Source organism: Hydra viridissima, unplaced genomic scaffold, assembly GCF_058129835.1.
Source record: "Hydra viridissima isolate aposymbiotic clone 2 unplaced genomic scaffold, HvirCarnegie_v1 scaffold_2, whole genome shotgun sequence".
NCBI classification, from domain to species: Eukaryota; Metazoa; Cnidaria; class Hydrozoa; order Anthoathecata; family Hydridae; genus Hydra; species Hydra viridissima.
In genome coordinates, this window is record NW_028324301.1 from 24,693,004 (window position 1) to 24,713,382 (window position 20,379).

At 30.4% G+C, this 20,379-nt stretch overlaps 2 protein-coding genes across 5 annotated transcripts; both read right to left on the bottom strand.

Moving 5' to 3' along the window:
- Positions 1-4,098: 4,098 nt before the first annotated feature.
- Positions 4,099-7,019, bottom strand: LOC149892571 (uncharacterized). Of its 2 annotated transcripts, none has more exons than XM_090079919.1 (4): positions 6,833-7,019; positions 4,907-5,059; positions 4,683-4,814; positions 4,099-4,543 (listed from the first exon to the last, which is right to left on the bottom strand). In XM_090079919.1, the coding sequence occupies exons 1-4, from the start codon at positions 6,945-6,947 to the stop codon at positions 4,362-4,364; spliced, it is 582 nt and encodes a 193-aa protein (XP_089936045.1). In that variant the 5' UTR covers positions 6,948-7,019; the 3' UTR covers positions 4,099-4,361. The 2 variants fall into 2 exon arrangements, with proteins under 2 accessions (XP_089936045.1, XP_089936044.1); XM_090079918.1 differs by having other exon boundaries at positions 4,907-5,062.
- A 6,661-nt stretch (positions 7,020-13,680) lies between these two features.
- Positions 13,681-19,422, bottom strand: LOC145180595 (uncharacterized). 3 transcript variants are annotated; one of them, XR_016449725.1, is made up of 11 exons: positions 19,353-19,422; positions 18,830-19,197; positions 18,622-18,671; positions 17,922-18,047; positions 17,345-17,764; positions 16,936-17,253; positions 15,698-16,806; positions 15,182-15,580; positions 14,313-14,627; positions 14,107-14,193; positions 13,681-14,011 (listed from the first exon to the last, which is right to left on the bottom strand). XR_016449725.1 is itself a non-coding variant. In XM_090078278.1 (8 exons), the coding sequence occupies exons 3-8, from the start codon at positions 18,659-18,661 to the stop codon at positions 13,896-13,898; spliced, it is 1,071 nt and encodes a 356-aa protein (XP_089934404.1). In that variant the 5' UTR covers positions 18,662-18,671; positions 18,830-19,207; positions 19,353-19,417; the 3' UTR covers positions 13,681-13,895. The 3 variants fall into 3 exon arrangements, 1 of the variants encoding a protein (XP_089934404.1); XR_016449724.1 differs by having other exon boundaries at positions 18,830-19,207; positions 19,353-19,417; XM_090078278.1 differs by lacking the exons at positions 16,936-17,253; positions 17,345-17,764; positions 17,922-18,047 and having other exon boundaries at positions 15,698-15,811; positions 18,830-19,207; positions 19,353-19,417.
- Between the last annotated feature and the right edge of the window lie 957 nt (positions 19,423-20,379).

Consider the following 20,379-nt stretch of genomic DNA (forward strand, 5'->3'; position numbering starts at 1 on the left):
GAATTTGACAATTGAAAATCCTCCGGACTTACTTGGAACCAAATCTAAAGTGAATTTATTTGAATCTTTTTTAGTTAGGCTTATTTTGACCAAAGTTCTTACTAAGATTCAGGTCAAGATTATCTAAAATTTGCTGTTCGATTTAAAAAAAATTATTGAGCCACGAGTTACAACTTTGAAAGTAGAGCTCAGTAAAGATAAACAAAGGAAGAAAATAAAATCCAAAGTACACACTGGACACTGGACATTGGACTTCTAGAAGGCTTTAAACAAGAATAAACATTTTTTTTTGTTTAAGTAACTTTTAGACAGCGTTGTAAATGTTTCTTTTTTTTTTAAATGAAGAAATTTAAACGTCACAAATAAATTTGAACGTTACATAGTTTTGAATGATTCAATCTAATATAGAAAAAAATAAAAAATATATAAATATATAAATAAAATAAATTCATGATTTTGCATGAATCAGAAATCAAAGAAAGGTGAGAAGTTCTAACCCAGAAAGAGAATATACGAGAAAGATAAGAACATCTTTGACGAAATCACCCATTTGACGAAGTCATCATTTGAAATCAATTTGTAATGCTAATTATTCCATCAAAGATTATCACTCAGCTTTTTTCGGAATAAGATCTGATAATTATGAATTGAAAGTCTATTTCCAAATACGGTGATCATCCTGAAAACATTTTTTTGTTTTCTAATACCAATTGCTGGGGTAGAAACTTAAAGTTAAAGGGCACATAATACGTTCCAATAATTGCAGGGGCAGAAAGAACATTCAACATTCTTAGTCTCAGATTTACAAATGTTGCAAAATTGGTTGAATGATTTGGAAACTTTATTCATTGACATATATATATCTACACACACACACACACACACACACACACACACACACACACACACACACACACACACACACACACACACACACACACACACACACACACACACACACACACATATATATATATAATGCCTATATACATATATATATTGCGCTTATGTATCAAAAAGGCGTAATTGATTTAGAAGTGTCAATTTTAATACGAAAGTTGATATTAAGTCTAGAATAGATCGCTCAATCAGCAGAAATTATTAATTTGAAGACGAATATTGATCCAAACTACAAATTTGAGAATGACACTGGAGTTATACCGAGCAGTCAGTAGACGGACTTGAACACACCTAGAAACGTCAAGCTAAAAAAAAATATTAACAATGGCTAGAAATAGGAGAATTATGCTAGAATGAATCGTTCATTCAGGAGAGATTCTCAATTATAAAACGAATATTAATGCAGGCTAGAAATTTGAAAATAAGACGGCAGTAACACCGGGGCAGTCAGTATTAACACCTGGCAGTCAGTTGTTGGACATTTTTAACCAATGAGGAATTTTTGAAAAAAATAGATACGAACAAAAGCTAGAAATTTTGAGGGTTTTGAGGTTAGAACAACATCTGAAACAAATATTTTTCCACTTAGAAAACTTAATGTTAAAACAAACTTTGACAGACCAGAATTATGATAATCAGACAAAAATTATACTGAACGGTAAGTATGTGGATTTTTACCCACTTAAAATGTCCATTTTAACAGTAGATTTTAAACGAGTAGTCAGTAAATGGATATTAGCGCACTTAAAAACTTAAAAAGTTAAAAAAGAATATTGATACAGGCTCAACGTGAAAATTTGGCTAGAATTACTCAGAACAGTTACTTAACTTTGCTAAGGAATGTCTATTTTAAAACAAATATTACCACAAGCTTTAATGTAAAGAACTAGGCTAGAACTGCACAGTCAGTAGAAGACCTTTAAACCACAAGGAACATTGACAGTGGCTGGGAATCTGAGAACTAGGCTAGAATTACACCATGCAATTACTTAATCCACTTAAAAAAGTCAAGCTTCTAATGAGTTTTGACATGGGCTAGACATTTCCTTAACTATCCACTTTGAAATTTGAACTTTAAAATATTTATTAACGCAGGTTAAAATCAAAAATATATTTTCACGAATAAGCTTAACATTCACAAAAAAAGAATGTAACTTAACAAGCCGTCTATAACTTTTTTTTTTAAATTAGAACTTACGTAAACTAAAAAACAAAAAGCTTTATTCAGGACATAAAGTTACGGAAAAAGGTATCCGGACAAACTATTTTTAGATATAACTCTATATTAAATGAGGAAAACTCATACTGTTAAATATTTTTTTTGTAGCTCTCGACAAGCTCTATCTAAGTGTACCATCAAACATTTAATACACTAGGTAGATGTCTCTTTTGGTTAGAAAAACTAAAATGAATGTGGAAAAAAGTATTCGGACAAAAATTTGTTTTCTTTTTTGTCATTTATTTCTTCAATATTTAGTCCGTCCTTTATTAGTTAATGCTTCGTTGATTCTCTTAGGCATTGGCTCAACCAGTTACACCTCGTTATATTTATAGAATTCGAGCATTTTCTGAGTGCGTCCTCAATATCGTCATTTTTCGTCAATATAAGCTTACCAATTTCTATAGGATTCATCCCTGGACTTTGTGCTGGCCAATCTAACTCCTCGATATTTTTGCCTTGGGGCCAGGCTTTGGTATTTTTAGCCGTATGTTTTGAATCACCATCTTGCTGGAATATGAATTCTCCATCAAATAACTCTCGAGCAGATGGTAGCATAAGGTTTGAAAGTATTCTAAACATATTTAGTCAATGAATCGTCTGTAACATAAATACGCCCCACACCATTCCAACTGAAGCATCCCCAGGCCATGACATACTTGTCATGCTCTATTGTCTGTTCAACATGCTTTTGTTGCATTAATTCATACTTTATATTTCCATTGAGCAGTTATTATATCGTTATTAATTTTATCAAAGATTTGTTATTATGCTTACACGAACCACACACGTTAACGAACACACGAACCACACACGTTAACCAAACACGATAACGCATTTGAAATAAGGTTAATACTTGAACATCCTTATAGATTGTATATTATTTGAATAATTCCCTTGTAAAATTATAAACGAATGGTAAGTTTAAGGCATCAACATAATGGTCGTACTTAGGAACAGTGCGGACTATGATTATTTGAATCTTATTTGAAAGATGATATCAGAATCAAAAATTGTACCCTCAGTGAAGAAAGAGTTCAGAAAGGAAACATAAAGTCAGAAAATAAAACAATAAAATAAGACAATAGAATAAGAAAATAAAATAAGACAATAAAATAAGAATGAACAGATTCAGAATTGAAAATAAAGCAATTTAACTTCAATCTAAAGAAATTTCTGTTCATAAGAAGTTGACAATTTGTATTTTCTGACTTTAAATCAACTCATGACTATTTGACTTCAACCAATTCCCAGTACAAAGTAGTATAAAGTATTGATAGTACTATTAAAATGCTTTATCTCAAATTTATCTCTAAATCTCAATCTTCTTGTAACAATCAGCAGTAAGATTAGCAATAATTCTATATGAATAAACCATCTTTTATATCCAAAGGACTACAAAGCAAACAAACGTTACAATTTTCTTACTAATCTCGGGACTGGTAATGCGAAGCGAGCCTTATTACGTAAGATACAAATCATTTATGGCCTTGAAATCGAAATTTATTTTGTAACGCAGACCCTTACTTCTCAATATTAAAGTCTTAATTCTTTAATACAAATCGAATTCTTTCTTCTTAAAACTAATTTTTTTTAGGATTTGTAGCTTAGCTTAAAAGTACAGAGTTTTTGTCTAAACATTTGGTTTGCGTGAGTGAGTGCGTTCATAGCATCGCGCAACATTTTCTGTTGCATTTTCCTCCATTTTTTTAAATGAAAATTTCGCTTTTATAATGAAGAGAATTGCCAGGGAGCGAATTTGTCAAAGCTATCGTTTAAGTTTGTCGTTAAAGTTACAAACATGGCCGTTTCATTAAGTTAAAATCAATCTGGTGCGTTTTCATAACATTAGTTATTAAATTCTAAAAGAGAAATTAATGCAATGCTAAAAATTAATGCTAAAAAATTTATTGTGCATTAAAGTTTCGGAAAGTACCAAAAAACAAATATTTAGCATAAATTATGCGTGTGAGACAAGCTTTAACTATGACCTTATTTTTGACACATTTAATACATTCCTACAGATATTAATTTCTAAAATATATCGACGAGAAACTATACAGCAACTTCCAGCCCTCAAATTGAACATAACACAGCAATAGAACATCTCAACTTGAACATATAACACATCGACAAATCTCCAACGACATTACGAAACTTTTATTTTTATTTTCGCTACATTAGAATTACTGTTCATCAGTTCTCTTTGTTCAAGTTTTTTGTAAAGAGGTCGAAATACCTTTTAGTATGCATTTCTCAAACAAGATTTCTCACAAGATTCCTTACTATCGTATCTATTACCGTTTCCACCACATCCGCCGTAGTTAAATTCCATACATGTTTTTAGTGCGGCGTTGTAATACCACTTAATGAACAATGCTTTGCAAGGACCAGTATTGAATTCACTAGAGCAATCTTTACGATCTAAAGTTGTAAAAGATATTCATTTACTTTCTAATTCCTTTTCTTTTGCTATAACTATCAAATAGGATTGAAGAACATTATCAGAGATTTAAAATAATAAATAAAAAATTGATAAACAAAATATTTACTCTAAAAATACCTTTGACACACTCAGCCTTACAACCGCAGTAATAGTTTGGTTGACAGGTGTATCCAACACCACAATTTAACTTAGAAACAATACATGGGTCAACCTTACATTGCACTATATTTTGAGGAATTCGCCTGCACACTACATTTGAAACAAACTGATGTTTAGATAAAGCAACTACACAAAAGCTGGAAAAAATCAAATATTGTCAATTGTCAAATTCCGTAACTCACCACAAATGCCTTTTTGTGCGTAAGGGGAGTTTTTCTTACAGACAAGATGGTCTTCACATGCACCGTAAACATTGTTTGGTCCTCCACATTCCTCGCCTATTTGTCTTTTAGCACAAACGTCGCAGCAACCACAGGGATCTTTAACTACAAGATCTTCTAGCAAAAAAGTTGTCAGAAGTTTAGTTTTAAGTTTCTCGGGCTTCACTTCGTTAAAGTTTTTAGTTTAGCAAAACGTAATTCAAACACGTAAATTAATTTAATATTCTGCTTTTAGTTTGGCAGCAAAGTATTTTCGTCAGAGAAATAAACTAGTTATTTTGGTAAAAACACGAAAGCTCATATTTTTTATTTCACAAGGCGTTTTAAACTGAAATTATGAGTTTGATTTAAAAATGGACTTTTTAAGCGATCATTAGTTAATTGAAATCAAACGGACTTGTGGCAAAATAATGTGTAAATTGAACAATCGGTTTTGGTTTACGACGTTGTTGTGTAACTGTAGGTACGTGTGCAAAATTTTTAAACTATTCAAATATTTAATTATTACACATCATTGTAAAGAGCTTTAAATCAGTATTACAATGGTGAAAATTTCATAAAAACTAATCATTCTACTAAATGTTATGCCCATTTAAGTGACAAAAATTTATTGTAAGGAATGCTTAAGAAAACTGCAACTAACTTAAAAAATTAGCGTTCGGTTTACGGTGGTTTTATAATAGAACTTCGTAATTTAGTTTTCAACGCATGACTAAGCCTTGGTTATATTTTTATTCAACTAATAACAGAGTATGGTTTTGTGTTTGTGTGTGTGTGTAAATCACGTTTTGAATATTTTTAAAAAATCACCAATACCGTAGATTTCCCTAATTCCGAACAAAATCGCACTTAAAGTTGAATAACTCCGCTTGCTTTTTGAATTTAATATTAATTTATTTGAATAAATAAATTTTTGACTTTTTTTTTTCAGATAAATAATTACCATCAAATTCTACATCGAACAGTACGCAATTTAAATTGCCTTTCTTTTTTTAAGTCAGTTTCATATTGTTGGTTCTTCAAGGTTTTAAAAAGTGTTTTGCTTGCAATTAAAAAATTTGATGGTAGCAATATATATTTTCAAAATATTTTTTCATATTCTCATTACGCTTGTCTTCCAATTTATTAATCAGTTTTCCTTTTAAAAATCCCATAAAATTAAAAGATGTAACTATAAGTGAACTAAAGCTGTTCGGAATTAGGGACTGTTCGGAATTAGGGAAATCTACGGTATTTTAAATAAAGTTTCATTTTTCTAAAAAAACAATTTTTAATGAATACAAAAGTCAAATATACAAAATGTTCATAATCGTGAATCCCCCCCCCCCCCCTTCCAACCTCTACAACAGAAGAATATTTGGTACCTTTACTGCGTGCAAAAATAGAATATGAGCGTGTCATTATTTTTTAATGAAATTTGGCAGGTACATAGAAAATAGATATATAAAATTGATTCAAAAGTTAGAAAAAAAAACCATTATCCCTTCAATGTCAATTCACTTCCAGAACAGGAATGAAGTTTTCAATAGCAATGAAATCACTAAAAACGTTAGTAACCGCAAAAAAAAAAAAAAAAACTGCAATAAACTTACAACACTCTACTTTTAAAATATTATCTAAATCAATATCAAATTCTAAAAAAAAAAGACAAGAAAAATCCATTCTCACGACACCTACCTCGAGTACGCGATGAAAAAATGGTCACAGATTTTATCTTTAAAATCGGTGCCGTAAATCGCAGATACACAAATACCTAGTAACTGGCGTTGTGTTGCCCATCATTTTCTCCGAAAAAGAAACAGCTGCACAAACTTTAACAAAGTTTGGCTGAATTTTACAACTTACTAGTTCCTAAAGTAATTTGAAAAAACCAAAGAAAATGCTTACCAGACTTGCAAAGAGGTTTAGCGCATCGCACCAGACTACAAGACACGCACGCTGTGTTTTCACCGGGTAATGTCGATAAAAAGCCGAGAAGAACAGCACCCACTAACGCAAGCATTTTTATTGAAAATGTATTATTCAACAACGACTTATATACTGCTTTCTTGTCACGTCAGCAAAAAAGGAAACTTTTGAGTACAATTAAAAAGTGCATTTATCTGAATCACCAAATGCAAATTGATATTGTTAAATTCCGGTTCGTTAATCTTATGTTTATTTTTAGAAATATCTTTTGGATTTAATTCTGGTGCGTAAATGTCATAACTAATTGTTTTTTTTAACAATTTTTACAAACTTTGTCAAAAAAACAACAACTAGTCATCAACTTTAATCGTCAATCAGAAGACAATGAGTTAAGGAAACCCAAATCAGACATCGCTTGTTTTAAGAATCACTTAATTGGAATTAACATCAATTATCAATATATCAAGAAAATAGTTTCTGATTTAACCCATTTGCGGTCCAATATTTTTTTCGGAATTCCAACAGTCAACTCCAATTTATTTTTTTGGAAAAAAGAAAAAAAAAAAGTCTATTGTTCATGTTTGTATTTTTTTACTAAGGGTTACCTCTTTATTATAGCTAAGCACGCTGCTCTGTCGAGCTCAACTCGAAGTTGGAGTTGATACCAACGCTGAGACTGTCGAGTGCGACTCGACGTTGGACCCCAAAGGGTTAAGAATGTGATTGTAAAAAAGAGTCAGAGGTTAATCGACTAGCGTTGTTAGTGATCAGGTGTAGAGTAGCTCTTGTGCAATGGCTCTTTTCTTTTTGTAATCAAAACATATGTTTGAGTTTTGTAATCATTAATCGTGATCGCCATTTTACAACTTTTTATTTAGATAATTATGCGTTACAATAATAAGTTTGCGCTGCGTTGCGTCTAAACGACTCATCAGGGATAAAGCAATTAATATCGTTTCATGTAACAAACGTCGAAGCATTTATCTTCTTTTCCTTTGTTTATGTTAATTCAATGCATTTTGTGTTTACTTCGTCAAATATTATCAACAAAACCTATACGTCGAGTGTCAAATAAAGTTCCTATAGCAAAAAACGTAAATGTAATTTAAAACGACTACACTTTCTACTTCATTCTTTAATAAACAATCGTAAATTTTACTTATTTGCTGAAAGGAGATTAATGTTTAACTCTATTTTAGATTAAACTTTTTTGTTGTTATGTTAAGACAAACAAATATTTTTTTTGCGCACAAACCGCATTATTATTTTAGTTCTTCATGAGTGTAAAGGCAACCAAAAAATTAGGAAACCCACAAGTACAGAGAAAATTCCTGCGACACACATTTCTCAATTTATATTCGTCAAATGTCTTTTCCAAAAGTTATAAAATTCTAGATAAATAATTTGCCTTTTCTGCTTTTTCATCGTGAAATGGATTATTTCATTTTGAAATGGATTATTTCAATGCGATATGTGATATATTTTGGAACGAAGTATATCCCACGACAAATGTGAAACCAGGTTTCAGTACGAGCTTTTATTTCATATTTGAATTTTTGGGGATTAATTTAGGATTGTTAACTTATGGAAACTAAGGGCTCAATTCAAAAAAAGAATTATCAAAAGACGTTTAACCAGCAACAGTTTTTAGTGGGTACACATTTTTGGTTCATTTACTTTTTCTATTCTCTCTCTCGTTTTTTTTTTTTTTTTTTTTTTTTTTTTCTTCTCTTTTTTTAATTGAATAATAATGAATAAAGTACAAAATACTATATCAATCTTTTAAGATAAATCAAACCTTCTGAAGTTCATTATAATTGAACTATTTATGCGTTTAAAACAACCAGGCTTATATTCCTACGTAAAATTGTTTGTTAAAATTTGTTTTAATCAAACATCAACTTTGCACGAAGTCTTAAAGGGTTGGAACAAAATAACAAAAGGTTTGCATTTTTTGGTATCGCAATTTTTTTTTGAAATGCTGTACCTTCATATGTCTAAATATACAAATTATTTTATATTAGATTTATTTTAAATAACTCATACAAAAATTTTTATTTTATTCATTTTTGTTAAAAATCTAAAAATCAAATGCCGATGCTTTTTTCTTTTTTATAAGTTTTTAACTTTATAAAAAAGAAAAAAGCTTACTTACCTTTTAAGGTTATATTTTTAAGTTTAATCTGCTGCGGAACTTTATTTTTACTTCACTCAGGTTACCTTTTTATTTTAGCTATATTGGCTTGTTCGTCGAAATAAATTACAATAGCGAGACCAACATTAACTAGTGGTGATAAAATATATATAAGAAGAGGAACTACTCGAAAAAAACTTTTAACGTATTAGCCCGACGATATTTGTAGGTTAAAACAGAATCATGCGGGCTCACAGGTCACTGTCTGCACAGTTTCTAACACAAACCTCCTGAGGTGAAAAAAAGTTTTTCTTGTTATGCTCGGTCATTTTGCAGTTGTTAAGTACTGCTATATGACCTTGAAAAGTTCTATACTTTAAAAAAGTCCAAATGATAAATTTTGTTTATTGTAAAATAAAAATATAAGGGGAAAATAAATTTGTTATTTTAGCTAACTATCTAGTTAGTTAAAGTGATAAAATTATTTTCCCCAAATATTTATTTCGTACAAAATTATTTATTTTGTACCAAAATTGGTAAATACAAAATTTATTATTTCGTGCATTAGAACTTTCTTACAGCATGTGACTTTGTTAGGTCACACAACGGTGACTGGATGATCAAAAAAGTAGTCAGTAAATTAACATAATTGAGTACAATACATGGTTTATTAACATCTTAGAAGATTTATTTTTATTAAAGTTCTTAGTTTTGTTTTGTATTTATTCGCTATTATTACCTAAAAACCTAGTTTTTTTTAAAAAAATTTTTGTATCTGATTCAGACCTAACAAAAAAAAAAAATTAAAATAAAATCAAGTTTCAACAATAAAAAAAAATCTACTTAACATCAATCACTAAAAGATGCTTTTGTAATGATCATGATGATTCATAGCGATCTGTTTTTTAAATACAGTGGAGAAAATAGAATTAGCCTTACCATGTGCTGATCCAGTATTTTGTAAATCTGTAAACAAGTTTGTGCGGTACAACTTTTGTATCCACACACATATAATTACTGTTACAAACAACAACTTTTTAGATTATAATATAGCATAATTAAATTGCGGTACATTTGATAAAACCATAAAATGTATAATACTTGATATTTGCGGTAACAAATAGAATTAGCCTCATCAATAGTTATTTTCAGTTTACTTGTATATTTTGATCTGGTGATACCCATTTGTGAGTTAGTTTTTTATTATTATTTGTATGTTAAACAAAGACTGTGAAATCAGTGCTCATAAAGTTTTTAACATTTGGTTTTTGATACCTTAATTTGAAATGGGACGTGGTAAGCGTTTAACGAATGAAGAATTAACAGTAATCAAAGCATACAAAGATACAGGCTTATCTAATCGGGAAATTGCGAAGAAAATTAAAAGATCTCCAAAAGTGGTTAACAATTACTTCAAGATTGGCGTTAATTATGGAGCTTATAAGGGAAGTGGTGGCAAACGTAAAATTGATAATCGTACTAAACGAGTTATTGTACGTCGTGCTGCTGCTCAGCACATGACTGCATCTCAAATTCGTGCTGATTTACAATTACCTGTATCTGTTCAACGTGTGAGACAAATCTTACATGAAGATCCAAACACAGTTTGGAAAAAGCGTAAACCAAAACCAAAACTTACTGTCGTCATAAAAAAGTTAGATTACAATTTGCGAAAGAACACATGTCTTGTCAAGAAGAGTGGTATCAAGTTCTCTTTAGTGATGAAAAAAAGTTCAATCTAGATGGTCCTGATGGCTATCAATATTACTGGCACGATCTTCGAAAAGAGAAAGAAACTCGGATGAGTCGTAACTTTGGGGGTGGAAATGTTATGGTTTGGGGGGCTTTTTCCTTTGCTGGAAAACTTCCACTGGCATGGATTTCAACAAAAATGAATTCACAGGACTACATTGACTTATTAGAAATAAGTTTACTTGAACATGGTGAGGAATTGATGGGTGAAACTTTCATTTCCCAACAAGATAATGCTACTATCCATAATTCAAAGCTTACAAAGGCTTGGTTTAGAGAAAAAATATTCACGTAATGGAATGGCCCGCACGTAGTCCAGATCTTAACCCAATTGAAAATCTATGGGGAATACTTTCTAGAAAGGTTTATGAAAATGGTAAGCAATTTGAATGCACCTTGGAGCTGAAAACTCGTATCAGAGAAGCTTGGAATGAAATATCTATAGATACTATCCAAAATCTTGTGACTAGTATGTCAAACCGCATATTTGAAGTCATTAAAAATTCAGGAAGCTATACTAAATACTAAATGAGCGTAAAAACAAAATATTTTCTTTATTTTTTGTATATAACGTTAATGAGGCTAATTCAATTTTCTACACAAATTGAATACTTTTAATTTTTTTTCCATTTGGAATTAGTTAAACATACCAATTTATAAACTTTTTAGTTGTAGTAGAAGTAATAAGAAATAAAGTAGATTTCATAATTGTTTACCTGCGATTTTTGTTAAATTAAACAAAAAATAAAGGTGAGGCTAATTCTATTTTCTCCGCTGTAGTTAACATTTTTAAATTAATGGTGGGTTGCGTTGCCGTTGGATGAAAATCTCGGTATTTTAGCATTAAATAAACCAACAAACAAAGTTTTCTTTTTATAAAGCCAGAATTTATGAAAAAGTCGCAACGATTTATGAAAGTAATTGATTTGTTAATCGACTGCTGTCAGTTAACTCTTTAGTTTGCGGGGGACCATTTGAAGGAAAATTTTATTTACAAATTTAAAACAACGAGTCGTATAAAATACGAACACGAATCCAAATTCTGACCATTCGCTCGTTTTTAAGAGCAATCTTTCAAAACACCTAATGATAATTAGAAATAACTCAACTAAAAGAACACTTTCTAAGAATCAACGGCCTCAAATTATAAGATCATAAATCAATAGTATTTGTGCCAGAAAAATGGTAAATTTTGTTTTATAAATTAGTTTCTGAGTATTCAAATTGATACAAATATATTGTTAAATTTCCGCTTTAGGTTATTGATGGTCAATATTAAGTTAGCCAGTAAAGTGGTAAAATGTTTTTTTACAATTTTACAGGCTTTTACTTTTTCAACACAAACAAACATTAAATTCGAAGCATTAAAAGTTGAGCTGTTTTTTCTGAAAATGTTTTGTTACCGGACTTGTTGACTCCAAATCCATTGAAAAGATTATTCTCAAATCACATCAGAAGGATTTTAATGGGTTTAAACAATTCTCTCAACGGAATCATTTCTTTTGCTGGAGTTTTCCCAGTTAATCAATGAAAATATAGTTAAACTAATTATAGTTTACTAATTGAATTTAAGGCAAAAGAAAGTTTAAAAATCTGAAAAGATTCATCTTGTATGAGATCCATTATTACTTTGGTACAAAAGAATCTTTTGTCCGATCATAAATATAAACAACGAGCAAGAACAACTTTTGTTAACTGAAATAAATATATGGAAAATGAGAAAGTTTGCTGGAGTAAAAATTGATTAAGTTTATCAGTTTGAGATTCATTTTTAACACCAATTTTTAACATGAATTTTTCCGAAAAATTATTAACTAAAATTAATAACTCTTAGTTAGCATGTTAAAATAAAGTTTAATTTAAAATCTTTACTGTCTCGATGATCTTTACATCCATTACTTGCTCGATGGTTAGCAAAAGTGGAGAATGCTATTTGAGTGTCAGCGGGAGTAGAAAGTGTGAAGCCTGTTTTTTACAATTTCTGATGGAATATTTAAAGCTATTGATATTTAACAAAAAAGCAAATATGATAATTGAAAATCGTCCTGACTTAACTGGAATTAAATCTAAAATGAATTTATTTTAGTTGCGCTTATTTGAGCCAAAGTTCTTACTAAAGTCCATCAACTAAGCATTTTTGCATTATATTAAAGCCACTGTGGAAAAAACTGCCAGCTCTGCAGAATGGTCTCCGCCAGAGGGATCATCATGACCCATTCAACAAAGGGATTATGGGGCCGCTATGCAAAATCCCAAAATCCTGGTCAACTGCAGTTTTGGTGTTGATTTTTCCACTTTCTTAGATGCCATAGCCATTGCCAACATTACTAACAACTTTTTATCCCCTTGCCATTATAATCAACAACCAGAAATTCGGTCGGTGATAGAGTACTGAAAATGAATTCTTTGTTTACATATTCTGGTTATCTTCTCGATAATTGCAATTACAAGAGAACAATCGATTCTGAAAAATTGTGCAATCCTCATAAGCCAACCAGTCGGTGATTTTAGCTATCACAAAAGGCCAACTGATTAGAGCTTCAGTTTCTTTGAAGCTACACCAGTTTTACTTGTCGAACCTTAATAGTAAAAAACTTCTCAGTAAAAAACTAATAGACGGATCTATCTGGGTTAGAGAAAATGTTTTTCATTGAGATTGATTCCCCTCATATTTTAGTAAAATCTTTTTTATAAACCTCTTTTTTGTTATAGCAACACAATTGACGTTATCACGGCAATAGTGTTGGTAAGATTGTTTTTCATTAAGATTGATTCCCTTCAATTCCCGTGTTAACACCAACAGTGTCGCTTTTACAGAAGGGAGGTTTATAAAAGAGGTTTTGTTAAGAATTGCATTTTCTTTAACTGAAAAAAATCCTTAAGAAACGTAAAATTATCAAACTTAAGAAAAATTTCAACAAAACTATGTAAGATAAAAACATAAAAATGAAATGACTTTTTTTCTCCAGACAATTTCTTCTACAAAAAAAATAAATTTAAAACACGTGCTACGTCTTTTCTACTACTTAAACAAAAGACTAACAATATTTTTCTGTACAGATTATTCCGGGGGGGTATATACAACAATTATTTGGTTTGTAAAGTAGCTTTAGCATCCTGAAATGCATAATTTTGTTCTTTAAAAAAATATTTCTGTTAGAAGTTAAGTATAGCGCTTCGTCGTTGGGCTTTGCGGACGCAGTTCCTTTTTACTATTTCCCTTCGCTTCCGCAAAACAGCGTTTACCTCTTTTCCATCGCTTTTTTCTTCACCTGTGAAAGTTAAACAAATTTTTAATTTTACAAAACGTAAAACGAACATCTAAAAAACAAAAGTCTAGCAACCCGGTTTAAGGAAATAGTATTACGCTTTGAATCCGAGCTTGCTGGTCCTGTTGACGTTGCGACAACTTTCGGTTTATCGTCAGAACTTGAGGTTCGACTTGCAGCTTGTTCTATATTTAAAATTAAAAAGATACAAAACGTGAATTAATTTATACTGAAATATTATATAAAATGTAAGAAAATCCTCTAGCAAACACAAACAATGGTATATTCGCTCAAAACTAAATACCTTGTGATGATGCATCTGCTGTTAAGTCTGGATTTTGAGATTGTACCGCTGCTGCTTCATCACCAGCGTTGGCCTTACAAGCACTCACTAAGGCTTTGATTTCGTCAGATTTAAGGGCATAGTTATATATTCTAAACTCATCAATAGATCCTCGAAGAGCTCGATTTTTCTCGTGATTTCCTATTCCAGCCCTCACTCCCCAGTCACGCGACAATTGACCATCACCGATTGATTGATTTCTAATCTCACCATTGATAAAAATTTTAGCTTGCTTTGTTTTGTAGTCATACGTTCCAGCAACATGAGTCCATCTTCCTACAACGAAAATGTGGGTTGCATAAAGTGAAGGGAAAATAAAAGAACTAAAATACAAAAAATAATTATAAAAAACAATTATAAAAAAAAACTAGAGTATTTTAAAACCATAAAAGAATCTTTTGGATCATCTGCACTTCGTACTTAAGATTTTGAATGGTAAAGAAAAAGTATTTCGTTTTTTACAGATAATTTAAAGAAATAGTGCTTTAAAATATGTAAAAACTAAATTTCTGTCATATAAAACTTGACCAAAAAAACAAAAGTTTGTTAATCTTAAGTTTAACTTTAATTTCAAAACATCTTTGAAAGTTTTATTTGATTTTTGTCAGAAAAACTTAAATTTTTTAAAATCTTATGCGGGAAATAAACCTTTTTTGATTTTCTATTTCAGACCTATTTCAAAAATTTATTTTCAAAATTTATTTAGGAAAGGGTTAAAATACTAATGCAATTTACTATTTATAAAATAATTCTCATCTTCAGATAAAAAAAAAGAAAGATAAAATATTTTTTAAAATGGAATACAAGTTACTGATGTTAATTACTTTTACCTTTAGGTACAAAATGTGCCATAGTCTCAAATACAACCTCCTGGCATTCATTGCGATGAAACCAACGCACTACTCCGTCATTCACTTCAAAGTGAAATTGGCCTTGTGCATGAGAGGCGCCCACTGTATCAAAGATTGAATGTTGCCCATTTTTTTCCTCCAATTTAATCCAGGCTGCTATTGTAATTGCTGATTTTGGTTTTGCCTGGAAGGTATCTCCTCTTAAGTATATGTCATGATCATATAATCGAGCAGCTTGGTTGCATGTGTACTCTTTGTCACTAAACTTAAGTATTTCCCCACCCTGACCCATTGTTCCACTGTTTTCATAACCTGACTTGTCTGCAATTCTACCATGCTTCATCACCTTTTCAAAGTTAAAGTAGACAACCAACCTCTCTAAAATTTATTTATATCAATAACAGAATAAGCCATACAAAATAGATTTTGGATGACAAACTAGCAGAGAATATTTTTTTATAATGCAGAAACAAATAGAAACATTTGTAATTGTACTTGGTTCATCTTCCTCATCTTCATCTTGAGGTGCTTCATCACAATTGCTTGTGCCACAACCAGTTTGATCTCGCTTATCCACATTTTGTTTCTTTGATTTTGCCAATGTAGAACCTGTATTACAAAAAATACCTGAAGCTAAAGCTCAAAAAGTTTAAAGGCAAATAAAGTTGTACTTTTGTATAACAAACAAAACTTCATAAGTTTGATTAATCTATAGATACCTTCAAACATTCATCTAGAAGAAACTTTCTGAAAGCTAACTAACATAAACAGCATTATAAAATAAAAATCATTTTTCTTTAATCTCATGTATTTTTTGTTTAGATATATATTTCTATCAAATTAAAAGCGCGCTATATTAATAAATATTTTCATAGTTATAATTGCAAAAAAACCACTAACAGCAAAACAAAAAAGACATTAAATTTTAATCTTTTATATACAAGAAGGTGGGAAACTACACAGCAGATCTTTAATCTATTCAAAAGAATTGTGAAACTTTACCAAATACAGATTTACATAAAAAATACCTTAAGTAAATAAAACAATATATATATTTAAGTGCAAAAAAATCTTTTTTCTCTGATTGATATTATAACTTTTTTTAGAATCTCAAAATAAAATAGACAAACAACTTTATTGATTTGTCTCAAAAGAAATAAAGTCAGAATAAAATCAGAAAAAAAAGAATTAAAAGCAGAAAATATTTAAAAATTGAAAGGTGGTTCTAAAATTCATAACTTTAAAAATCATCTGTTATTAATTATAATTTATTGAACAGATAAGTTTTAAGTTTGATATATGTTGAGCTTGTATTAATCAATTAAAAATATAATACATGTTGGTTACACACTCTTTATAAAAAATACAGACTCTTTGTTCAGAAAGTCAAAGAACAATTAAAATTTGAACAATCAGAATCATTTCAGTACTAAATGATAGACACAAGGACTTTCAGAGATATTGATCAATTTTGGTTTTTAATGATTAAAAGTTTAGAAAGATGCTCCTTTTCTTGATGCAAGAAGTTTTTGCAGTCACTTCCTGTCTTTTTTTGCTGTTTTCACTTTTCTTTGCAGCTCGTTTCTTTCTTTTCTTTTCATCAACTACAGTTTAAAAAAAAAAGGATTTATTATCATTCAATTATGTAGTAATTAAAGAATTAATATTAAAAAATTACAATTTATATGTTAAAAACAATTTTAAGAGACTTTATCAGTAAGAAACATAAATACCTTTCTTGATGATATCAGATTTATTTTCAGCTTCTGGTTCAGCAGTTTCAGATCTAACATCAGGTGAATCTGCTCCTCTGCATGCTCCTACTAGTGCTTTGATTTCATCCATACGAAGAGCATAGTTGTATATTCTGAACTCATCAATGGAGCCCCTTAGAGGTCTGTGTTTCATATGGTTTCCAATTCCAGCTCTACATGCCCAATCTCTAGATAGCTCTCCATCTCCTATTGACATATTTCTTAAATTGCCATTAATATAAGCTTTAGCTTGTTTGGTCTTGGAGTCATATGTTCCTGCAACATGAGTCCATTTATCTAAAATAATTATTAAAAATTTCTTTTTAGTTTTATTTTTAGTTTAATTGCATTTTTTTAAAACCACTTTTGTTGTAAATTTACAACTTACCTTTTGGGACAGAGTGTGCCATAGTTTCAAATACTGTATTTTTGCAATCATTTCTGTGAAACCATCTTAATACACCATCATTAACTTCAAAGTGAAATAGCCCTTGCTGGTGTTTTGTTCCAATAGTATCAAAAATAGAATGTTGACCAGGTTTTTCCTCTAATTTTATCCAAGCTGCTATTGTAATTGCTTTTCTTGGTTTGGCTTGAAATAAGTCTCCCTTGAAAAGTATATCACTCTGCCACAATCTTGCTACTTGGTTGCAAGTAAAATCTTTCTCGCTAAACTTTAAAATTTCTCCACCAGTGGAAAAATCCCCATTATTGTCATAACCTGATTTATCATTAATAATTTTAATGGTTCCTCTTTTATCCTTTGCATCTGGTTTTGTTTCAAAGTTAAGGTAGCAAACCAATCTTTCTAAACAAGAAATCAAAGCTAACTATTAGCATATATACAAACTGACCGATTTTAAACTTAAAAAACATGTACAATATTTTTTAATAAATATTTATTCATTAACTTTAATAAATATAACTGAAATAAATTGAAAAAATGTCTCTCAAGAACCACTCACTTGGCTCATCTTCAACATCAAATTCATCTTCTTTATCATCAGATGCAACTGCTACAAGCTCAGGAATATCTTCTATTCTATTGCGCTTATCTGCATTCACATCTTTTTTTGCTTCGTACAGGTCTCCTTGAAGAAAGAACAAATTGAATTATTAAAATGGTCAGAACAAAATATAACTTTCAAGACTGCTCTAACAACTCATTTAAAAAAAACACGAAACTGAATAAATTACGGAACATATTTCCACGAATAAACGTACCGCGCATCAAATAATGTAATTTATCACCGTGACTGGATCGAAGTCGCAGGATCTTTATTCGTGAAAATACGTTCGAAAATCTTTTAAAAGGCGATTAACGATCCACTCACCGATAACTGAAGAGGAGCAATGCTTTAGATCTTCTAAACGTATTTATCCATCCATCTTGCGTATTTACACGAATAAACTCCCTTATATATCTAAAAATTGCTTTCATGTGACCTCACATTTCGATGCGCTGGGTGTTTAGACGTGAAAATACGAACAAAAGAAAAAGAACACCGCGCATTTTGCCTGTAAACTTTTACAGTTTTTTTTTTTTTTTTCACTAGAACTGTCTAACACTAATACTGCATTTTTAAAACTACCCAGCAATCTGCCTTTTAAGTGTATATAATAGGAGAACAAATACCAAAAATGAAACTGCTCCTGTAAATTTACCTGTCAGTAGGCACAAGGCGACAAAACACACAAGCCTCATCCTGCTTTCCCTAAAACAAACGAAATTTTTCAGTTTTTGGTAAAAACTATTTTGTCGTTACTGCAGCCTTTTACTTAAGTAAATTTTATTACAATTTTAAAACAAGTTGCATTATTTAAACTTTAACTAAATGTTAAAAAGCATTATCATCGATAATTAATTGTTTACCTAAAATTTATCCGCGGCCTATAAATTTTCTTTTTCAATAAAGTTAGCTCCGAATTTGCAAGTTAATGCAGAAAGTTGTTACTTTTTGAATGATTAAGTGTGCTCACTGATCAGTCAAATGGTTGAGTGAATTTCTTCAATCTGAAGCGCCGTTTGCTTTCACGCTTAAGTTAGTTTAAAGCGTTCTGCAATAAACAAGCTTTAGCTGCAGCAGAGTTATTTCACTTAGTGCTATTTAACCTGACGGTCAACGGGGCACCATTGGTACCTAAACCTTTAATTGTTTAAATGTCTTTTGTTTGCTTACTTTGTCACCAACAATTTTGTCTGAAGTTCTCTCAAAGGATATAAGTTTAATACCTTTTAACCTACAAAAAGCTTCAAAGTTTAAAAAAGTTAAATAAATTAAATGAGCTCACAATCCTTGAAAAGTAAAATCATCCTCAAAAGACCTGAGATTAAGAATGCAGAAAACAAACTTTTAAAATATTTAAATATTAGATTCTAATTTTTTTATAAATACCGTCCAAACTTATGCTTTTCTTAGCTGCTTATAAACACTTGTGATCCAATAGGTTCAGGAAAAATCATCTGAAATACGTGCCTCAGTAATGCTTTTACTTTTTTAAAAAACAAGAGCCCATGCTGTTTTTTCCAATTACTATAGTTTATTGATAAACTGGTTGCTGCATGAACTTTAATGAAGTAAAATCATCATCATCATGATCATCATCATGATCATCATCATGATCATCATCATCATCATCATCATCATCATCATCATCATCATCAACTACAACAACAACAACAATAACAACAACAATAACAACACCAACAACAACAGCAACAACAACAAAGAAATTTTATACGCAAAATATTTATAAGTTATGAAAATGTATTTGTATTTTATGTTTTATATATCCCAAAAGGAATCATCACACAAAAAATTTTAGTTCCAATTTTAAATTTAAATTACACGCTGATCTTTATTAGTTTGTGAGAATTTTGTCAACTAACATGCTGATTTGTCTGCAGACATCATTGCTGATATCATTGCTGATATCATTTCACTTTTGTCATAATTAAGTACAGTAGTAAAGTATGGAGCAGCAGCAGCAGCAAAAATTAAATTTGGCACAGTAGTTGGCTTTCATAAATTTAGTTATTTCAAGGTGTTTAAATAAATTTTTTCCCGAAGAGTCATTTAAGTGACAACCAGTACCCGCTTACTCTTTTACTGCGTATACCGGTTACCCATTAAATTACCCATAAAGTTCTTAACAAAAACGAATGTATATTAAAAAATCGAACCACCACTGTGTATTTTTTCCATTCAACCAGCAAAGGGAGAATCCAAACTAACATTTTGCTGCTTGACTCATTGCAAAAAATTTAAAATTTGATTGAACGAAGATTACGGGAAAATGATACGTTTTTTGCGAGCGCACATCGTGGAACATATGAATATTAAACAATAAAAAGAAGCATGAATGCTTTGCTCAGTTTTTCAATGAAATTAGTAATTTTTTGTTGCTTGATTAAATTTTCTA